A 20227-nucleotide genomic window follows, 5' to 3' on the forward strand; every position below is an offset into this window, starting at 1 on the left:
AACCAACTTCAATCGGACTTTAATAACAGCAAAAAAGCACACAATCGACCTTGACTCAATATTTCTTATTACCATCGTCATATAAAATTTGATGTTATCACATCTGTCGTCATTTAACGTTACTTTCAAGCGTGACTCACATTTCTAAAGCTACAGTCAATGTCGATATCTTTTTATTATTGCATAATTTCATATCTCATTTATGCGAAAAACAAGAAAGAAAGCAAGCAGCAAGCTTAAAAAGCGAAATTGAATTCTCTCACATGAGAGTGTCTGTCTTTAAAATATGCATACATATGTGCTTCTACATACGAAGAAGTGACTCGTGCGAGAGAAGAAAATAAAAAAGATTGAAAGTCGTAAAGAAATGTGTAAGGAGAAAGTGGTGGGCTCATGGAACTACTGACACACATTTGCTTCTCTTTTTCGTGTTTTGTTACAAAAAATTTATTGCTAAAAAATGTTAAAAATGCTTACTTTTTTGGATGCGATGCTGAGAAACAAAAGCTTGATTCACGGGAAATTTTCACTTAATTTTCGGTTAATTAACAGAGATTTTTGGTATATTGTCTGCAAATTCACTTGATTATTCACTTGTATATCTAAATGTCACATCAATTTGAAGGCTTTTGAATGGCTTTTGATGAATCTTTGAAATTTGGATTGCAAATAATTAGCACTGTTAATAGGTAAAGGTCAAGGTTGTTAAAATGTTTTGAAATTTAATAAAAATTAGTGAATTTGCTTCAAAATTCATTCAAATTTTGACTTTTCAATTTGAAATTGTCAACAAAATTTTGATTTTTTAGAAAATTCTAAACTTGATCTTCAAATTTTCAAAATTTTAAACCTTAAACTTCAAAAATTCACACAAAACCAATTCAAAACTCTTCAAAAATCCCCCAAGCTTCCTCAAATCCACTAAACTTCTTCCTCAACACAACACAAGGTCACAGCTTAATATTTCAAATTTCCACAAATTCTTCTCTCAATTCCACAAACTAACACGAATTTTCATCACCGGCACTTCCAAATCTCCCTTTAAGTTCTCAAAAAATACACAAACCTTCAAGATATTTTTGTAAATAAAATCGCGTGCAATTCACCTGTACAGTATATGTGGCTCAATCTTTGAGCACAACTAACGTATCACATACTTGATGATTTCGAATTTGAGCTTTTCGAAATTGATCAGTTCGCTCTCTTCAATGCATTGCTCATTCTCATGCGTATTGCTTGCTTATGAATTGGTATTTGGGTGAGCTTTTTGTGTGTTGTTTTCGAAATCAGCTGTTTTGAGGAGAAGGCATGGAAGTGCTTAATATTTTTGGATGGTAAGCTTTTTATGTTATTTTTGTGACTTGATTTGAGTCTTCAGTGGTAATCTGAAGTTGAGGTTAAGATTTCTGGATTCTTCTTTCTTATAAGGATTAAAATAGCTCATTAAAATGATTTTGGAGACCAACATGGCAGGAACAGGTACTTGAGGAGGTAAAATGAAGATCTAAAGACTCCTCAGTTGCGAAATTTCTGGGTTGGATATGTGGAAAGGACGTTAGAGCATCCAGAACTTTCAAACATTCCCATCACTCAACAGCAAGCTTCAGACAAGGAAGAAGTACCAATATCCCTAAAATTTGAACTTAAAACCAGTCATTTGCCTCCTTAAACCGGATCAACAACAGTAAATCCCCTTTTTATAAACAAAGAAATTAGGAAACTCACTTCTGCCTGCATTTCTTCATTCCTGAGCCACCAACAATCCTGTTTTGCTCCAATAATTCATTTTGAGTTCATTAATCCACAACAGTTTGAAAAAAGACATTATTGCAAGATAAAACTTACCAAAAAAACCGGTCAATCGTTTAGAGATGTGGTACACAAATCTACAATCCAACTTAGTTACACGCTTGACTAATACACCAATGAAAAAACGAAGATTTTTGACTTTTTTTGATCATGCTTTTCTGTCAATCGCAACTCAGTCGTTGAACTGATAACAGTGTTTTTGAAGTAAGCTGAAAGGAAAAATGGAACTGATTCTGCCTCCTGCGAAATGTGAGTAATTTTTGGAAGATTTTAACGAAATTTCAAAATTTGAATTTTTTTTAAATTCTTTAAAATATTCCAGATGACCTGATAGAGTCATGGGTGTTTCTTGGATCCAATCCAACACCAGTACTAGCCATATTTACCGTCTACTTCATTCTACTTAAAATTGGACCAATGCTTATGGCAAATCGACAACCCTTCAAACTCACAACCACAATCAGAATCTACAACATCATTCAAATACTTGGATGCTCTTATTTTTCATCTCTATCGCACTTGAAATTCAACTATAGTCCTTTAAAATCAATATGGAAATGCGAAACAAACAACATGTACATCAATTCACATGATGATGTAGTGGAGATTTATCATCTCAATTGGCTCTTTTATTGGCTTAGATTGATTGAACTTTTTGAGACGATGTTCTTCATCATGAGAAAGAAGCAAGAACAAATTTCATTTCTTCATGTCTATCATCATATCTCAACGTTGTTCTTCTTGTATTTGGCATACAGATATTCAGCAGGTGAGTGAATATTTTATGTATTTTGAAAGTTTTGTGATGAGCTGGTGTTATGTATTTTATGAGCTTTAAAGTGGGCCAAAATAGTGTTTATGAGGCAGGAGAGTACTAAGGGAGGAAGTGGGTTTCGTTCCTTGTGAGCGACGTAATATAAACTTTGATTAGTCCACTTTCCAATAGGCAAGAAGCGTCAATTATCCTTAAGTCACCTAACTGACCATTCTCAAGAACATACTCAACCAATATAGCTGAATATGCTCAATTTTGGAAGCACATTCATGAGCATGTTCCTTCTTTATTCGGGACTGTATTAAATCACCCAAATTCTAATGCTTAGTCATCCACAAATCCAGAATTTTCTTAAGAATCTGGAAGATTTTGTTTCAAATGCATGACTTAACAATTTTGTCGCTTTCAGTAAAGTAGTTTTCCTCAAATCTGTCTGATTGCGTGATTTTGCAAATTTTTATCACATTTTATATGCATAAATTAAATTTCGTCAGAGTTAAAAATTAGTTTTTTGTTTATATCTGAGAATGTGATTAAATATGCACGTTTTTATGACTATAACTTTGAGAGGAAATCAATTAGTTATCAAATTTTATGATGGCCACCTGAGGAATTTTCGCGAAATCAAATTTGTGTCATTGAATTAATTAATTGAGATGGTCACGCAATGTCCTAGATTTGATTAATTGAGGTGGATGTGAATGTGATGGACAGACAGAAGTGTAGTCAGAAAGTTTTACAAAAGGACCCAAAACGTGTCCTTAAAGACTTACTCCTGGTTATGTCCATGTACTCTAGTTCTGCAATGTCCCAAGTGTTTTTAAGAAGCTAGTAGTAGACCAATATAGAGCGAATCAAAGATTAATGACGGGCTTTACAAAGTCATCGGCTTGACTTCAAGATATGAATTTATGACTATCCCAAATTTCTCCAAATTCCACAAAAAAGCAATTTTACAATTTTACATAACAAAACTCCCATAAACAGCGTAGTCGCGCGAAATATTTCATCACATCTATAAAGGCTAGCCTTTTTTTAAAAAGTGAAAATCACGTGATAATATCCAAAACACATTTAGTTGTAACAGGAATCGTTCATTGACAAAACAAGATTTTAATTAAAAACCAGAATATCAAGTCCCTAATCTACCTTGCTTTCGTAATTTCTTATGAATATTTTCATCGAATTTTCATAATCAAAGCTCAATGCCAAGGTTTTTTGACACTATGTTGCATGCATAAGATTCAAATTAAGTAGAATAACAAGTTATTATCACGTTTTATTGATTTATTTATTTACATTTTTCAGAGGTTATGGACATGTTTATCATAATACTCAACAATGACGTCCACATCTTGATGTATATCTACTATTTCCTCAGTTCATTCAAGAAACTCCAACCAAGTCTGGCTAAATTGAAGCCAATAATGACAACAATCCAAATTGTTCAATTGATACTGATTTTTGGACAATGTATAGCCGTAAGGGCTTGTGGAATATCCAATGGAATCTTTTCTATTGCCATTTTCAATGTTGCTGTACTTCTTATATTCTTTGGCAATTTCTACTATCAATCGTACATGAAGAAAAAGGCAATAAGGAAAGGAAAGAATGAATAAGTTTTAAAGTGATTTAAGTACATCCAAAAAATGTAGTTTTAAGGTAATTTTAAGTCGTCAAAAATTTCTGGGTCACTAAAACTTTATTAGTGATTATTATAAAGATCAATTTTGAGTTACTTTGTGTCTGTAACAAACAAACTTTTCGTGCCTTTTGACGAAATCAACAAGGTGAAATTGACACAATAATAAATCGTGTTATCGTTGATTTAGTCATCTGTGTAGCAACATTGCCGATATTAAAATATGCAGTTTTGTTGAGGATGTTACACAATAATTCATTTTAAATTCAGTAGATTTGGCAAAGCATTAGCATCCGATTTTTATTTATGGATATTTAGTTGGTTTTGGCTTGCCAAATAGCTTGAAAACTGATATACCCGAGCGATACAATTGAAGAAGAGTCCGTGTCATATCTGAGCGACACGGAGCTATTGAGGCTCAGCACAACCTCTTTTATTATCATCAAATAAAATCTATCATCGTCGTTTGGCATCCAAATGCCACCGTATGGCGTCTCTATTTGGGTCCAAACGGCTCCGTATGGCACCTCAATTTTGATACAAATGGCTCCGTATGACGCCTCTGTTTGAGTCCGAATTGCTCCGTATGGCGCCTTTGTTTGACGGTCAAATAGTTGCCAAAAATTGGCGGCTTAGTTTTGATATTAATAACAGAGATTTAGCGGTGCCTTGAAAGCTCCATGGCAGAGTCTCCATCATTTGTGTCACTCGGGATCATATTTGTTTTGAAGACAGTAAGGCTAAGCTTTAATAAAAATCACAAATAACTTGTCAGCAACAAATCAAAACTTGATATAAATTTAATATATATCAACAAACAATAATTGGTAAAAAAATGTAAGAGTTATTAAGTGATAAGCTATCGATTCAAGTGCAATATTTACTTCAATTCTCTCCAATTGCATAAGTTAAACAAAACACTCAAGAATCTAAATTACCTCCACTTAAAAAGTACTTATTTGCACGAGTTATAAAGATTGTTATCTAGAAATTTTTAACATTTTTTTATTACAACTTAAATAAAATAAAATGATTCATAAAAATATAAAATTATACAGCATTAATGACCAATTTATAGCCAGAATACCCTCCAAATCTACAAATCCCTTCCAAGCCGGTCAAACTCATTCAGCATATAATCAATATCCTTCTCAGTAATAGCATCTTGCGATATAATTGATCTAAAGAAATTAGGAACTTTACCATCACGTTGATATCCAACCATAAGTGTTCCTGCTTTCATCATTCGTTCCTTAATAATTGGACATAGTCTTGCAAGTTCTTCTTCGCGTTCAGGACCATGTTTCATGTGACGAAAACGCTCCGGAATGTACCAGAAGCAGACATTCACAAACTCTGGTTCCATCAATAAATAAAACTTGTCGGGCATCTCTTTAATCTTCTTGACCTGATACTGAGCTAGTTCCATTAACCGATCAACTCGTGCTTCAAACCCAGCTTCACCGCGTGCACGCCATTGAAACCATAACTTGAAAATATCATTGTGACGTCCACATTGAATGACTCGATCTCCGGTGTCGTAGCGTGTATCATAGAATTTATCAGTCATAAAAAGATATTCAGCCGTCATTTTGTTACATTCTGCAAGAAGACCGTCTTCACGGACATGGAATGTTGAGCATTGTAGTGTGGTTCCCATCAATTTGTGTGGATTCCATGTGACTGAATTAGCACGTTGAATGCCGTGCAGTTTGTGACGATGCTTGTTTGATAGAAGTAGACCACCTTCCCATGCAGCCTAGAGAAAAATCAGGAAAATTAGCAAAAAATTCAAAAATTAATAATTGACTTAACTTACATCAACATGCAGCCACAATCCATATTTCTCACAAATATCAGCAATATCATTTATTGGATCAAATGCACCCAAAACTGTCGTTCCGGCAGTTGCATTCACTAAAATCGGATATTTTCCTTTAGCCTTTTGTTCAAGTATTAATCTCTCCAATTCCGCTGGAATAATTCGACCAGCTTTATCACTGGGAATATAAACACAATTACTTGTTCCCAACCCACACACCATTGCAGCCATTTTCATCGAATAATGACCTTGATCGTTTGTGAAGATGACAAGTTCACCAGGCAATGCCGTTGGTCCTTTAACTTTATATTCTGGGTATGCTTTATAACGTGCAACAATAACAGCATAAAGGTTACTTATTGTACCACCTGGAGCCATGACAGAATCACCACGATGAAACCCAATAATACGTCGCATACGCTTTAATACCTGATGTTCCATAATGATAAAAATCGGCGATACTTCATACGTAAACATATTACAATTAGCTGTTGCAGTCAGCCACTCGCCAGCCATTGCTATGACATCAAGACCACATGATAGTTGATTCATAAAATGTGGACTTCCAGTTTTAACACCATATTTGAGGACAGTTGCACAATCAGTTATTAAATGCTGTAATGTTATTCCATCATGTGGAATTGTCATGTTGAATAATTCCTTTAATTTGTCTGGTGAATGATATTCTAATACATGCTCACGTCGATCATAGCATAGCTCAATGTAGTCTAAGAGAATGTCGACAATTTTTTGTAAAAATTCTCGCGTTTCTGCATGCGCTTGCTGATTAAATGGCAGCAAGTCAAACATGGTCAGATTTGCGATTTTTGACTGAAGTTTGTAGATGTCTGGATGTACTGATGACATTTTTTTGGTGCTGTTTTGATTCTATTTAATAAAAAAATTTGCAATACTTTCTTGCGATATTTCAAGAACGACGGATGAGAAGAAACTGAAGCAAAATTACAAATGAGCAATAAAAGTAGCAGTTTTTATATAGTTTGACTGTATTTGTGAGATTAAAAAACAAAAACAACGCAGGTCATTGCTATCTTATCTTTTTTATTTTGTATTGTGTGTAATTGAAACTTATTATCTAACTTTCTAGATATTTCTGCAGCGCTGCTTGCAGCGGAAACATGTAATTTTTGTGAAAGCCTGCAAAAACAAACTTTGAGTTTATTTACTTTTTTGGAATAGAAGATTTGTTAAGATTCATGGACCGAATTTGTCAGGAACGTCATTCTATGAGTGATCTAATGAATGTAGACAACTAGTGTGGATTTAAATTGAATTTTTGAGCTGTTCACAAGTAAAATCCATGCAATTTTCACCAAATTAATTGGCAGTAACCAATAATTTCCAAAAAATTCCATCATTCTCATCTGTTTTCAAACTTACCAATCTAATGTCTTAAGCAAACTCAACTGCAGTAAACACAATCTGCATTCCACTAGTAAACATTCAATCAGCTTCAAATATGACGTCAAAGAAGATCAGAACAATTCTCATCTCAAGTTACAGAAGTTGTGTTAAAGAAATAATAAATTAGAAAGCAGTCGCGCGTATAAAAACATTTTAATTTACACTTATTCGCGATCTGCATTCGTGAATTTGTCATGAAGTCTATGGTTTATTTTTAAATAATGTAGAGAACGTCTTGTTCATCTTTTTTCATGTATTACAGCGAATTTTGTATTGTCTGGGACAGCACAAACTTTTATAGTGTTCGAGACAAGTTTGAGAGAGTTAATAACTTAATTGTTAGCACCAATTATGATTTATTTACGAGAAAATTGGTAGCTTTGGAAGCTAGATGTATGTATAGTATAGTAGAAAGTATAACTAGTCTGCAAAGAGCTACTTAAGAGCAAGATCTGCTATCTAAGAGCTTGATCTGCCATAAAAGATCTTGATTCGCCAGCAATGAGCTAGATCCGTCACTAAGAAGCAAGATCTGGGGACAAAGATTTAGATCGACTACCCAAGAGCTATGTCTGGCACTTAAGATCTCGATCTGCTAGTAAATAGCTAGAACGGCAACTGAAGACCTAAATTTACAACCAAAGTTCTAAATCTGCCACTAAAGAACTAGATCCGTGAGTAAGTATCAATCTCAGATCTAAAACGTTGCAGATTAAGTCTTTACATCGAATCGACAAGAACCTAATTCATCATAAATTCAACTCCAACCTAGCAACACGATATCCCTAACCCAATGTCATTCATATACTCAAAACATTACTTCCTATGGACTACTGCCTGTTCTCACTTGTTTATTCAAATGACACCACATTTTATGAGTCTATTAAGCCAAGCAACAGAGAGTTATGACACTACTAATTTACACAATATCCAACAAAGCATTTAAACTCCCAAAATATAAATTATTATTTTCCCAAAAGTACAGCATATGAAAAACTTTTTCATCCTGTTCAACAAGTTCAATTTTTTTTTGTTTTCTATACAAAATTTATTGTCAATATCGATTGCAGGAGAGGAACACATTTTGTTTCTCATTCAAAAACATTAAATTTATCGATACAGTAAAACTTTATTATTTTTATTCCTGTACATGAGAACTGTTTACATTCATCTATAAATGATTGTGCTATATGCTTTTACTGATTCTGTACACATTTTCTGTATTTTTTTTCTATTGTTGATAAAGTATTTTGTATTGGAAAAGTTTTTTTGCCTCCTTTTGCAACTACCTGATGCTTATGCTACTTACACATACTTTATTAATTTTGTGTTTGTTTGAGCATTTTCAACTGCTGTTGTGATGCTGTTTGGTGATGATGTTGTTTATTGTTTAACTATATTAATTTAGAGGATGATGATGTTGGTTTAAAGCTGCGATATTGTGGAAATCATCGAACTGTGAGTTTAGGGATGAGGATGGATGTCTTAGGTGACTGCCTGTGCTAAATTAGCAAAGCTTGGAATCGACTCGAATTTTATATGGAGTCTCATCCTTTTGTAATCTTCTTTGAATCAGTTGGCATTTTGTTAGCCACCGAGCTAGATCGTCAGCCTCTCCAAATCGCCCAACTACATTTTAGTTTCGAACATAGCAGGTTGTAATCGGACTAAGCTAAATCTGTTTGTGAGGCTGCTGCCTTATATGCTTCTTTAGAGTACTTATCCCGACATAGCTTAGGTCTACAGCGGTATTCTTAGTGAAAACAGAGAGTACCAAGTGAAGGTCAAGTGTTTGACCAGCTACCGAGTTTGATCATCAACCGAGTCAGATCAGCAGCCTCCACAACTCCCCTAAATTGAGTCTCATGCAGCAACTCATCATCAAATCGACAGAAGATAACAAAAAATTCTCTAAATTAATCCCCATCACCTTTTCTGACATTCACAATATCTACAACAAGAAAAAATCATAAAAAATTCCATCATTTTGACACCGATTAGAATCCAATAAAATAAATTCTCACCCTTTTTTTGAGATAAATTCCTAAAGCATCATAAATAATTGAAATCCAATTTTAAAAATATCTGCTGACATTTTTTTGACGAGACAGGGTGATGACAAAAAAGAGAGTAAAATGGGTACGACGAGTCGAACACAAAAAAATAAATCGCGACAAAAATTTTTATTTGATTTTCATTCCAAATTGTGATTTGATTGAATTCCTACCTGTCATTTGCTCGTTGAAATGATTATATAAACTTTTTTAATCCAATTATTATTATTATTTTTTTTATTCCTGCTCATCCAATCCTCTCAATTGAAAAAGGAGAAATGCTTTTGACCTTTCATCCATAAAAAATGCTGCGTGTCTGCATTGATTGGAAATAAAAATTTGATTTTTTCTATGCTGAATAAATTGTGGATAATTTTTACTAGTTTCTTTGGTTCTTTTATGGATTTTTATGGATGTAGAGCGTATCCGAGCGTATAAATGTGAATACCATATTAAGGGTTCTCGAGACCGAAACTTCCAAGAATTCCCTTGAAGTCTCAATATCAGTTACAAAAATTCATCAAAACCGAGACTTCGGGAAGCCTTAAATCTTTTTCACCATAACTGGGGTTACCATCTGCTGTATTTTCGCCGGGACGCTGCTGTACTTTTCTACCTTACTGCTGTGTCCCGACAAAACCTCAACCTTTTTATGTGTTTACAATAAAAAGCCTTCGGTTACTTCCTTTGTCATCTTAATCACTTACCAACTTTGCTAGCCGTACAGATCAATTGTGATAAATGCCCATTAATGTCGCTCTTTCATTGGCTTCTGTTTGCCAATTCTCGATTTCGATCGAATTACTGTCTCGATCAACACTTCATGGATTGAATAACTCAAGAGCTCATGGAATCAATGGACGTCCACGTGATCTTTTGTTTTGTCAACTAGTTTGCATAAATTCACTGTCCGCTTGTTGAACACAAAACCTTTCATAATTGTTCTATGTCATATAGCTTCAGAAACAGACTTTAGCCTTCTTGCCAATTGCCTTAAACAAAATGGCAATTGCCCAGCCAGAATCGACCGAGGTTTCAATTGTATTTAAAGATTTTAACTGTATTAAGAAAGAACTACTCAACCACCTGAACATAATAAGTGAACGTGAATGACCTCTTATTGACTATGTTCAAAAATGGAAGTAAATGTCCCAATCGAAATAATACACAGCAATATTGAACCTTTTGTCAATCACGTCCTACTTAATATCTATGATAAACACAATTTAACAAAGTATACCTCAATATTAAGTATTGCATTGATGATTGAAGGTTGTTAAGTTCAACTATTTGCCATCATAACAGCTATGAAGCCTCACATTTTTTTGTGAAAAATTTCTCATTTCAACTCCATTTATTTTCATCAATTCAATTCAATTAAAGATGATATAAAAGGATACTTTCAACTGCAGGAAGTAGTTCTGAAAAATATTATTATTGCATCTCGTCCTATTGATAAAAAAAAAATCGAAAAAGGCAAGGCAAGAAATTGCAAAATATTCTGGAAAGAAATTACAAAGAAATATCCTCAATAACATTACATTGTCGATGAAACCATTTCTCAATTTATTTGCTTCCATAAAATTGGTATGAAATGTTATTTTGCTACCATCTCTTAATGGATAAACTCATTGAAATAGAAATATCAATTTGAGTCCTTTTTTGTTGACTTATATTTTTATTTTATTATTATTGAAAGTTTCTCTTGGAATTGTTTATTTTTCAGTTTATACTTTTTGCTGATTAAATGGCTTATGATTTGAAATTTTGTGTTTTTCTGGAAAATTTTTGGAATGGGATCAAACTTATGAAGCTTGGCCTATCGGTCTAGCTTAGGCTTATGCCAAGCGAAGCTTGGCCTATCGGTCTAGATAAAAATGCCAAGCAAACCTATCGGTCTAGCTTAGTTCTTCAAATTTTGCCAAGCGAAGCTTGCCTATCGGTCTAGCTTATTTCTTCAAACTTTGCCAAGCAAAGCTTGGCCTATCGGTCTAGCTTAGTTCTTCAAACTTATGCCAAGCGAAGCTTGGCCTATCGGTCCAGCTTAGTTCTTCAAACTTATGCCAAGCAAAGCTTGGCCTATCGGTCTAGCTTAGTTCTTCAAACTTATGCCAAGCGAAGCTTGGCCTATCGGACTAGCTTAGTTCTTCAAACTTATGCCAAGCAAAGCTTGGCCTATCGGTCTAGCTTAGTTCTTCAAACTTATGCCAAGCGAAGCTTGGCCTATCGGTCTAGCTTAGTTCTTCAAACTTATGCCAAGCACAGCTTGGCCTATCGGTCTAGCTTAGTTCTTCAAACTTATGCCAAGCGAAGCTTGGCCTATCGGTCTAGCTTAGTTCTTCAAACTTATGCCAAGCAAAGCTTGGCCTATCGGTCTAGCTTAGTTCTTCAAACTTATGCCAAGCGAAGCTTGGCCTATCGGTCTAGCTTAGTTCTTCAAACTTATGCCAAGCAAAGCTTGGCCTATCGGTCTAGCTTAGTTCTTCAAACTTATGCCAAGCGAAGCTTGGCCTATCGGTCTAGCTTAGTTCTTCAAACTTATGCCAAGCGAAGCTTGGCCTATCGGTCTAGCTTAGTTCTTCAAACTTATGCCAAGCAAAGCTTGGCCTATCGGTCTAGCTTAGTTCTTCAAACTTATGCCAAGCAAAGCTTGGCCTATCGGTCTAGCTTAGTTCTTCAAACTTATGCCAAGCGAAGCTTGGCCTATCGGTCTAGCTTAGTTCTTCAAACTTATGCCAAGCAAAGCTTGGCCTATCGGTCTAGCTTAGTTCTTCAAACTTATGCCAAGCGATGCTTGGCCTATCGGTCTAGCTTAGTTCTTCAAACTTATGCCAAGCAAAGCTTGGCCTATCGGTCTAGCTTAGTTCTTCAAACTTATGCCAAGCGAAGCTTGGCCTATCGGTCTAGCTTAGTTCTTCAAACTTATGCCAAGCGAAGCTTGGCCTATCGGTCTAGCTTAGTTCTTCAAACTTATGCCAAGCAAAGCTTGGCCTATCGGTCTAGCTTAGTTCTTCAAACTTATGCCAAGCAAAGCTTGGCCTATCGGTCTAGCTTAGTTCTTCAAACTTATGCCAAGCAAAGCTTGGCCTATCGGTCTAGCTTAGTTCTTCAAACTTATGCCAAGCGAAGCTTGGCCTATCGGTCTAGCTTAGTTCTTCAAACTTATGCCAAGCAAAGCTTGGCCTATCGGTCTAGCTTAGTTCTTCAAACTTATGCCAAGCGAAGCTTGGCCTATCGGTCTAGCTTAGTTCTTCAAACTTATGCCAAGCAAAGCTTGGCCTATCGGTCTAGCTTAGTTCTTCAAACTTATGCCAAGCGAAGCTTGGCCTATCGGTCTAGCTTAGTTCTTCAAACTTATGCCAAGCAAAGCTTGGCCTATCGGTCTAGCTTAGTTCTTCAAACTTATGCCAAGCAAAGCTTGGCCTATCGGTCTAGCTTAGTTCTTCAAACTTATGCCAAGCGAAGCTTGGCCTATCGGTCTAGCTTAGTTCTTCAAACTTATGCCAAGCAAAGCTTGGCCTATCGGTCTAGCTTAGTTCTTCAAACTTATGCCAAGCGAAGCTTGGCCTATCGGTCTAGCTTAGTTCTTCAAACTTATGCCAAGCAAAGCTTGGCCTATCGGTCTAGCTTAGTTCTTCAAACTTATGCCAAGCGAAGCTTGGCCTATCGGTCTAGCTTAGTTCTTCAAACTTATGCCAAGCAAAGCTTGGCCTATCGGTCTAGCTTAGTTCTTCAAACTTATGCCAAGCAAAGCTTGGCCTATCGGTCTAGCTTAGTTCTTCAAACTTATGCCAAGCGAAGCTTGGCCTATCGGTCTAGCTTAGTTCTTCAAACTTATGCCAAGCGAAGCTTGGCCTATCGGTCTAGCTTAGTTCTTCAAACTTATACCAAAATATTAAATTAAATAATCATTTGACTAAAAAGTTGAAAATAAAATACTTTATAAAAAAAACTTTTTAAAAAAACCTCGTTTTTCGCGTGGACTAAAAAGTAAAAAATAAATTTTATTTTGTATTGTAGAGAAATTGGTTTGAAAGTTAAGACGACAGATGAATTACAAACAAGCACCTTGATCTTATCGTATAGTTCTACAACTTAAAACGAGGGCGCAAAGCTTTGATAAAGTTCTGTTAACAAGCGCCCTCGTTTTAAGTTGTAGAACTATACGATAAGATCAAGGTGCTTGTTTGTAATTCATCTGTCGTCTTAACTTTCAAACCAATTTCTCTACAATACAAAATAAAATTTATTTTTTACTTTTTAGTCCACGCGAAAAACGAGGTTTTTTAAAAAGTTTTTTTTATAAAGTATTTTATTCATCAATTCAATTCAATTAAAGATGATATAAAAGGATACTTTCAACTGCAGGAAGTAGTTCTGAAAAATATTATTATTGCATCTCGTCCTATTGATAAAAAAATCGAAAAGGCAAGGCAAGAAATTGCAAAATATTCTGGAAAGAAATTACAAAGAAATATCCTCAATAACATTACATTGTCGATGAAACCATTTCTCAATTTATTTGCTTCCATAAAATTGGTATGAAATGTTATTTTGCTACCAACTCTTAATGGATAAACTCATTGAAATAGAAATATCAATTTGAGTCCTTTTTTGTTGACTTATATTTTTATTTTATTATTATTGAAAGTTTCTCTTGGAATTGTTTATTTTTCAGTTTATACTTTTTGCTGATTAAATAGCTTATGATTTGAAATTTCTGGAAGATTTTTGGAATGGGATATTGAAATAAGAAGCATAAATCTAGTAAGCATGAATAAAAATCGAACCTGGAATTTTGTTATTTATAATTTAGACCAGGGTTGTCCAAACTGCGTGTCGTTAAAGGTTCCGGATGTCGAGACAAAGACATAGACTGAGACTGAGACACTGAGACATGAGACACTGAGACACTGAGACACTGAGACACTGAGACACTGAGACACTGAGACACTGAGACACTGAGACACTGAGACACTGAGACACTGAGACACTGAGACACTGAGACATTGAGACACTGAGACACTGACACTGACACCCGTGATCGAGATTGAGTCCGAGACTAACCGGGAATTCTTAAGATTTTTACGAAACCAAGGTTCGATATGTCATGGCAGGCCAAGGCACACTAGTGTTCTAGAAATGCCGTGTGCAGTTTCGGCCGTGACTTACCACCAAGATGTTCCTTGGCACGACAAAGCTTGGACAACACTGTTTTAGACTAACCCAGACATCTGAGTCAACTCACCCAATTTTTGCTTATTTTTCAATCATACCCAACTTCTCATAAATTTAATAAATATGTCATAAATATCAGTATTTAAATTGCCCTCACATCAACAAGTTTATTAAAAATTGGTAAATATATGAAGGACATCCATTTTCATTTTATCCTTTACTTACAATGGCAAATATGGAATTGACAAATATGATGAAAAACTTCATACAAGCATGAAAATGTAAACACGATTGTTAATAAAAAAATTGTGAGGACAAAGGAATAAAGGCCTTTTGGGATATTTCATTTTGATGCGAATGATTGAATTGGAAATAAAATTTAAATTTACTTTACGAAGATTGAGATTTTTTTATTGAATTTTTTATTTAAAAATTGAAAAATTCAGGGATGATATTAATTGTGAGAGGAGGCAATTTGGGGGTGGCATACTCATATTAATTGGCATACTCATGGATAGATACAGTGGAAGCTTCAAAATTGCCAAAAGTCACGAAAATTATGATTTTGGATCTCAAAACACCTAGCAAAATGTAGTTTTCTTTTAAAAATGGAGTTGATCCCTAAAACCCACCTCCTTACTCGGAGTATGCCATTCTAAATGCAGCTTCAATTTTTAGAATCTTAGGTTTGACCTCTTACTTACTTAGCTGACCGTACATATCAAATATGATCCACGGTCTCCCACAGATGTCGCCTGAAACTTTGAAATTTGACCTAAAAGCCATAATCATCCTAAAAATTCATAACTCCCCCAAAAATTTAGGTCATTTAATGCATCCACAAAACAAAAACCCTGAAAATGACATCTAAATCCTTCCCATCCCCCAAATAAAAAATCAAGTCCATGTGCGAATATTGAATTCTTTTTTACATGCATCCACATGTGACATTAACATAACAACTACAAAAATTGCTTTTTATGTGCTATGCATTTATGGCATTCTGTAGAAATTTTTAATTCCTCTTTTTTTCATCAACATCGCACGCCTCACAATTCAAATCATCGCTTCACCTCCTTTTTCATTTCTCATTTTGGAATGTGGATAGGAGATAAATTTGTAGAAATAATACAATAATATGGAGGGAAAAGTGGAAATAAGCAGCATATGTTAATTATTGAATTTTAATTTTTTCTTCTCCTCTTTTGTTATGTGATATGTGTTGTGTGATTATGGTGCTTATAATGCCACGCTGTGAAGGAGAAAAAAAGCTAGAGATGAAGTTAACTTTGGAATGAAAATTTATGGCCATAACATCAAAAAGATGATGTAGGTTGGAACTTTTTTTTTAAATTATTTTTAAAAATTTATTTTGTAGAGCAAATCTAAAATTCTAAGAAGTAAGATGTGCTTGTGTGGATGGTGACTAGGAGCGCATTTTCTGTTGAACAGTTCAACTTGAACTTCTTGACTTATAATACGGTTCTGGTCATCATATTAGCTATTAATTTGTAGATTATTATAAGATCCAGCCTGGAAACCAAGAATATTGGCGAATGGTAGCCAGTGTCAGTGCCATAAAGCCAGATTCATTCGCCATATAAGACTTTGAATCATAATTGGTCTGTACAGCGAAGTAAATAAGTAAGCATGTCAAGGAACGCACACTAGTAAGTAATCGTGACCAGGAATTGACAACCAGGAAGAGCTTCTAAAGCTCTAAAAAAGAAAATCTTCTTCAGTTTCCTAAACAACTTCAGATTCCTGAAAATACAAATTCAAAACCAAACTTTTTTTGCTTTGCTAAATATCCCTTAAATTACTTTATTTCCCATTTATCTATCATATCACATTGTAGTCGCAGTTATGTCATAATAAAACTTAAACAGTTGATGTCTTTGTTGTATATTGATTGTTATGTCCATCATCAACTTTTGTTACGGATGTTGTAGCTACTGAAATTGGTTGTGGAATGATATGAACTTGTTGTGCGTAGTTCCATTGTTCCTGATTATTGTTATTGTTGAAATTATGTTGATTATGATGTGCTTGATAGTTGACAAATCCATTGAAATGTTGTTGATTATGTGAATAAGTAAGTGCTGGATAGGCAGGTTCACGTCTAACATCAGCATCAAATCCATCACGGTCATTAGCACGATAACTAACTGTACGTAAATATCCGTCTGAGTCCATCATTGTGTATTGTCCAAGAACTTCATCACCACGTCGTGCTTCCTTATGTGTTTTCATATCTCCGGTTGTCATGTCTGTAACTGCATATTTATAATCGTAATTTGAGTCATCATGAACATTGAAATGGCGAGTTGATGATGGAATGTTGACAACAGCTGGCTGCAAGTGAATAATGGCTGGAGTTTGTTGATGATGATGTGGAACGAAAACTTTATGGACATTATTACGTTGATGATGATTCTCACGAACACGATCTAATCGTTCCTGTTCATGATCCCGAATCATTTGCTCTTGGACACGTCTTTGGTCATTAAACTGTTCAAGCTGTGATTGTCTTTGTTGATGCGTGAGCTCCTGATTCTCTCGAATTCTCTCATTTTGGAAGTTCTTCATGTCAATTTGCTGTTGTCTTTGATTCATCATGTGCTCACGAAGATTAGTTTGTGAACATGATGCTAATGCAACTGATGCAATAAGAATAATAAGCTTAGACATCTTCAAAGTTTTTCTAATTGTTTACTTGATGAGATACAAATGAGAAGTGACTTGATTTAGTTGAGAATCTGATGCTTTTTATAGTTATGAGATAGAATACTGGAAATTATTGCGTATAGTTAATGCTGTTGACAATTCAGTGCACAAAACCTTTTCATGCTGAATGAAACAAAAGATTCTCAAATTTCCTAACGGCCTTGTCATTTTGTGCAAGTGCGTTAGAAAAAGTTGAAAGTCAAACTGCTATTTGGACTGAATATTGTGATTTGTTGATGCTTTGATGGATTTGATTCTGTGTCGGACTGTTGATGTGGAATTTTGGATCTTCCTGTAAATTGGTCATGAAATTATGGACAGTTTGTATTCAGATATCACTAAAGCTTAGGACAATCTCAAAGAATTCACCGAAATAGTGTCTATACTCGAGATTTAGAGCATTAAAATCCAGAACAGCACAACGTTTTTGCTAAGGCACTTTCACGTCACTGCATTAACTGTAAAACGCGAAGTTGCATTGACGACAACAATACCGGCTGATTTTAATCCATTTATACGTCAAAAAGCGCGAGCAGTCGAGCAGTGCCGCTCGGAAAATCTCACAAAAAAATCACCATGTCATGTAATATTCCAAACCTAACGCGATTAGCAAATTATACCGAAAATTTACATACATTTTTAAACAGACATCATTTAGACAAATCTCCTGACCTTTCTCTGCATACGAAATCCAAAATCAGCTGTTTTAAGATTTCAAGAGAGGAACAAAACAAGAAGAAAATCTGAAATATCCCAAAGCGCAGACTCAACACATCAGCATTCCAGTTCTAAAATTTCTTCCTTTTTCTCTGATTTTCGTATTAAAAGACCTCAGTTCTGCATAAAAATTTGAAGGCTCAACATGCTGCTGACTTGAAAAATGAAAATTTTCTATGAGAAAATTCTCAAAATCTACGAAAAATAAAATTATGTCACTAATAATAATGAAGGTATAAATATTTCAAGGAAGTATATCTCCTTCTCCATTTCACAATAATTACAGCTACCCGCACATCCTGCATCCCTCAAAAAAATATTAAATTTTTGCTTACTTAAAAAAAGTCGACATTATTTAAGAATCAGGACATGAAAAAGGTACAGGAAGGAGAATCGATAGCATATCGAAAGAAATTAGAAATTCTATGTATGAAATACAGCACAAGAAGAATAAAAAAAAATCAATCTCAATTAAATTGCCCTTGCATCAGCACAAAAAGAAAAGAAGTAGAATAAAGTATATGTCGATGTATGTGAAATTCAATTCCATTATTTCCTCTTTTTTGTCATTTTTATTATTTACGGATATCGAAGAAAAAGAATACACATTGAGGAACAAGAAAACAATGGCAATAAGAAGCTTTTTACATGCTGGAAAGTAGAAGAAAAAGGTGTGGATGTGGAAGTATATCAAATAGACATATCAAATCATATGTTGAGGACGCACAACAGCACATAAGGTGATGATGAGCATGACGATGATTACTTCCGATAAGCTACCTGGCACCAGCCTGCATGTCATATGAATTTCACTTTAATTAAGGAATTAATTCAAAAAAACTTCATTTTTCATTCATTTGCTATTGTCTTAAGCTCCTCAAGTCGTATCATAAAGACAATAAATAGATCTTATATAAAATCATGTAAGAGATTACATGATGTATGACACACAATATTCATTTAAGCTGTGTACACACCCATACCATGTATGAGTGAACAATTTATTCATGATGGGAAAGGTTGAGACACTTTGTAGATTGCTTTTCCGTTTGAATGACTTTTTTTGCTGCTTATGATAAATTATTTGGATGTGCTTTTTGGAGGTTTTTGTGGATGTGAAGTAATGGTGAATGAAATTTCTAGTTTTGGGGGGTAGGGGCAGTAGTTAAAGAAGGGTTTTGAGGGTCAGCAACTGGAAATTCTCCAAATTGAACTTGATTTTCTAGAAAAATGGTAGTTCTCTAGATTCTCAAGTCTATTGCCTGAGTCTTGTAGGTCTTAGACCTGATTTACAGCATATCAAGGACGTGGGCTTTCAGGAAAGCTTGTTTTTAATGGATTTTATCAGAGATCTAGCTGCTGATGATTAGGGGCACAGCGAAGAGCCACAGGCCTGATTTTCCTGCATTTTAGATGCACAGATCTGCAGTTTACGACTGTACCTTATAACTCGTCCAAGTTGGCATGCCAGCAATTTCCGTCGAACCCTACTAATGATCAACAACTCTGTATCCAGAAATATCAAATTTTGAGACTTTGAATCTATCCATTCATTGGCTAATTACTCAACAGCCCCTAATCTCTCTTCATCTCCATCATCACCAGATAATCACTCCTTAATAAACTCAAGAATTGACAAGTGCCCAATCATTGATAAAAGTAACAAAAGTTTATACACAGATACAATAACATTTTAAGGAGATTGCAAGGAAAAATAATTAATCAAAATGGATCAATTTGATTGCCATGTAATGGCATCATATGGCACATGAGAGATAAATGTGTAAGTTCATTAGGGTGGAAATTCTTTTTTTAAATATTTTTTTGTGCTCTCATTCTCTTTAGTTCTACTTAAGATTCTCATTCATTCATAGTTGTTGTATGTTAACTTTACATAAAGTGATTTTTAATGTTGCGGTTCCACATGTCTTCATCGTGTCAAATGGGGGGATATGAGGTTTAAATATATGTTATGAAAACGTGGGCGTGTTCTTGGATGTTAGATGTGCGGGAATAAATTAAAGTGGATGAACATTTTGGATCCTTAAAGTCATGAATGCAATGACTTGTTGGGAGAT

The 20227-nt window shown here is 34.7% G+C and overlaps 2 protein-coding genes across 2 annotated transcripts; one reads left to right on the top strand and one right to left on the bottom strand.

The window, feature by feature from the left end:
- The first annotated feature begins 1715 nt into the window (after positions 1-1715).
- On the top strand, positions 1716-5278 carry LOC139094885 (very long chain fatty acid elongase 7-like). The gene is made up of 3 exons (XM_070646103.1): positions 1716-2058; positions 2132-2578; positions 3893-5278. Exons 1-3 carry the CDS (start codon positions 2031-2033, stop codon positions 4201-4203), a joined length of 786 nt encoding a protein of 261 aa, XP_070502204.1. The 5' UTR covers positions 1716-2030; the 3' UTR covers positions 4204-5278.
- On the bottom strand, positions 3834-6999 carry LOC139094884 (glutamate decarboxylase-like). The gene is made up of 2 exons (XM_070646102.1): positions 6046-6999; positions 3834-5985 (listed from the first exon to the last, which is right to left on the bottom strand). The coding sequence occupies exons 1-2, from the start codon at positions 6913-6915 to the stop codon at positions 5323-5325; spliced, it is 1533 nt and encodes a 510-aa protein (XP_070502203.1). The 5' UTR covers positions 6916-6999; the 3' UTR covers positions 3834-5322.
- Between the last annotated feature and the right edge of the window lie 13228 nt (positions 7000-20227).

Source organism: Chironomus tepperi, unplaced genomic scaffold (assembly GCF_022539635.2).
Source record: "Chironomus tepperi strain 1889 unplaced genomic scaffold, CSIRO-AGI_Ctep_v1 contig_359, whole genome shotgun sequence".
NCBI lineage: Eukaryota > Metazoa > Arthropoda > Insecta > Diptera > Chironomidae > Chironomus > Chironomus tepperi.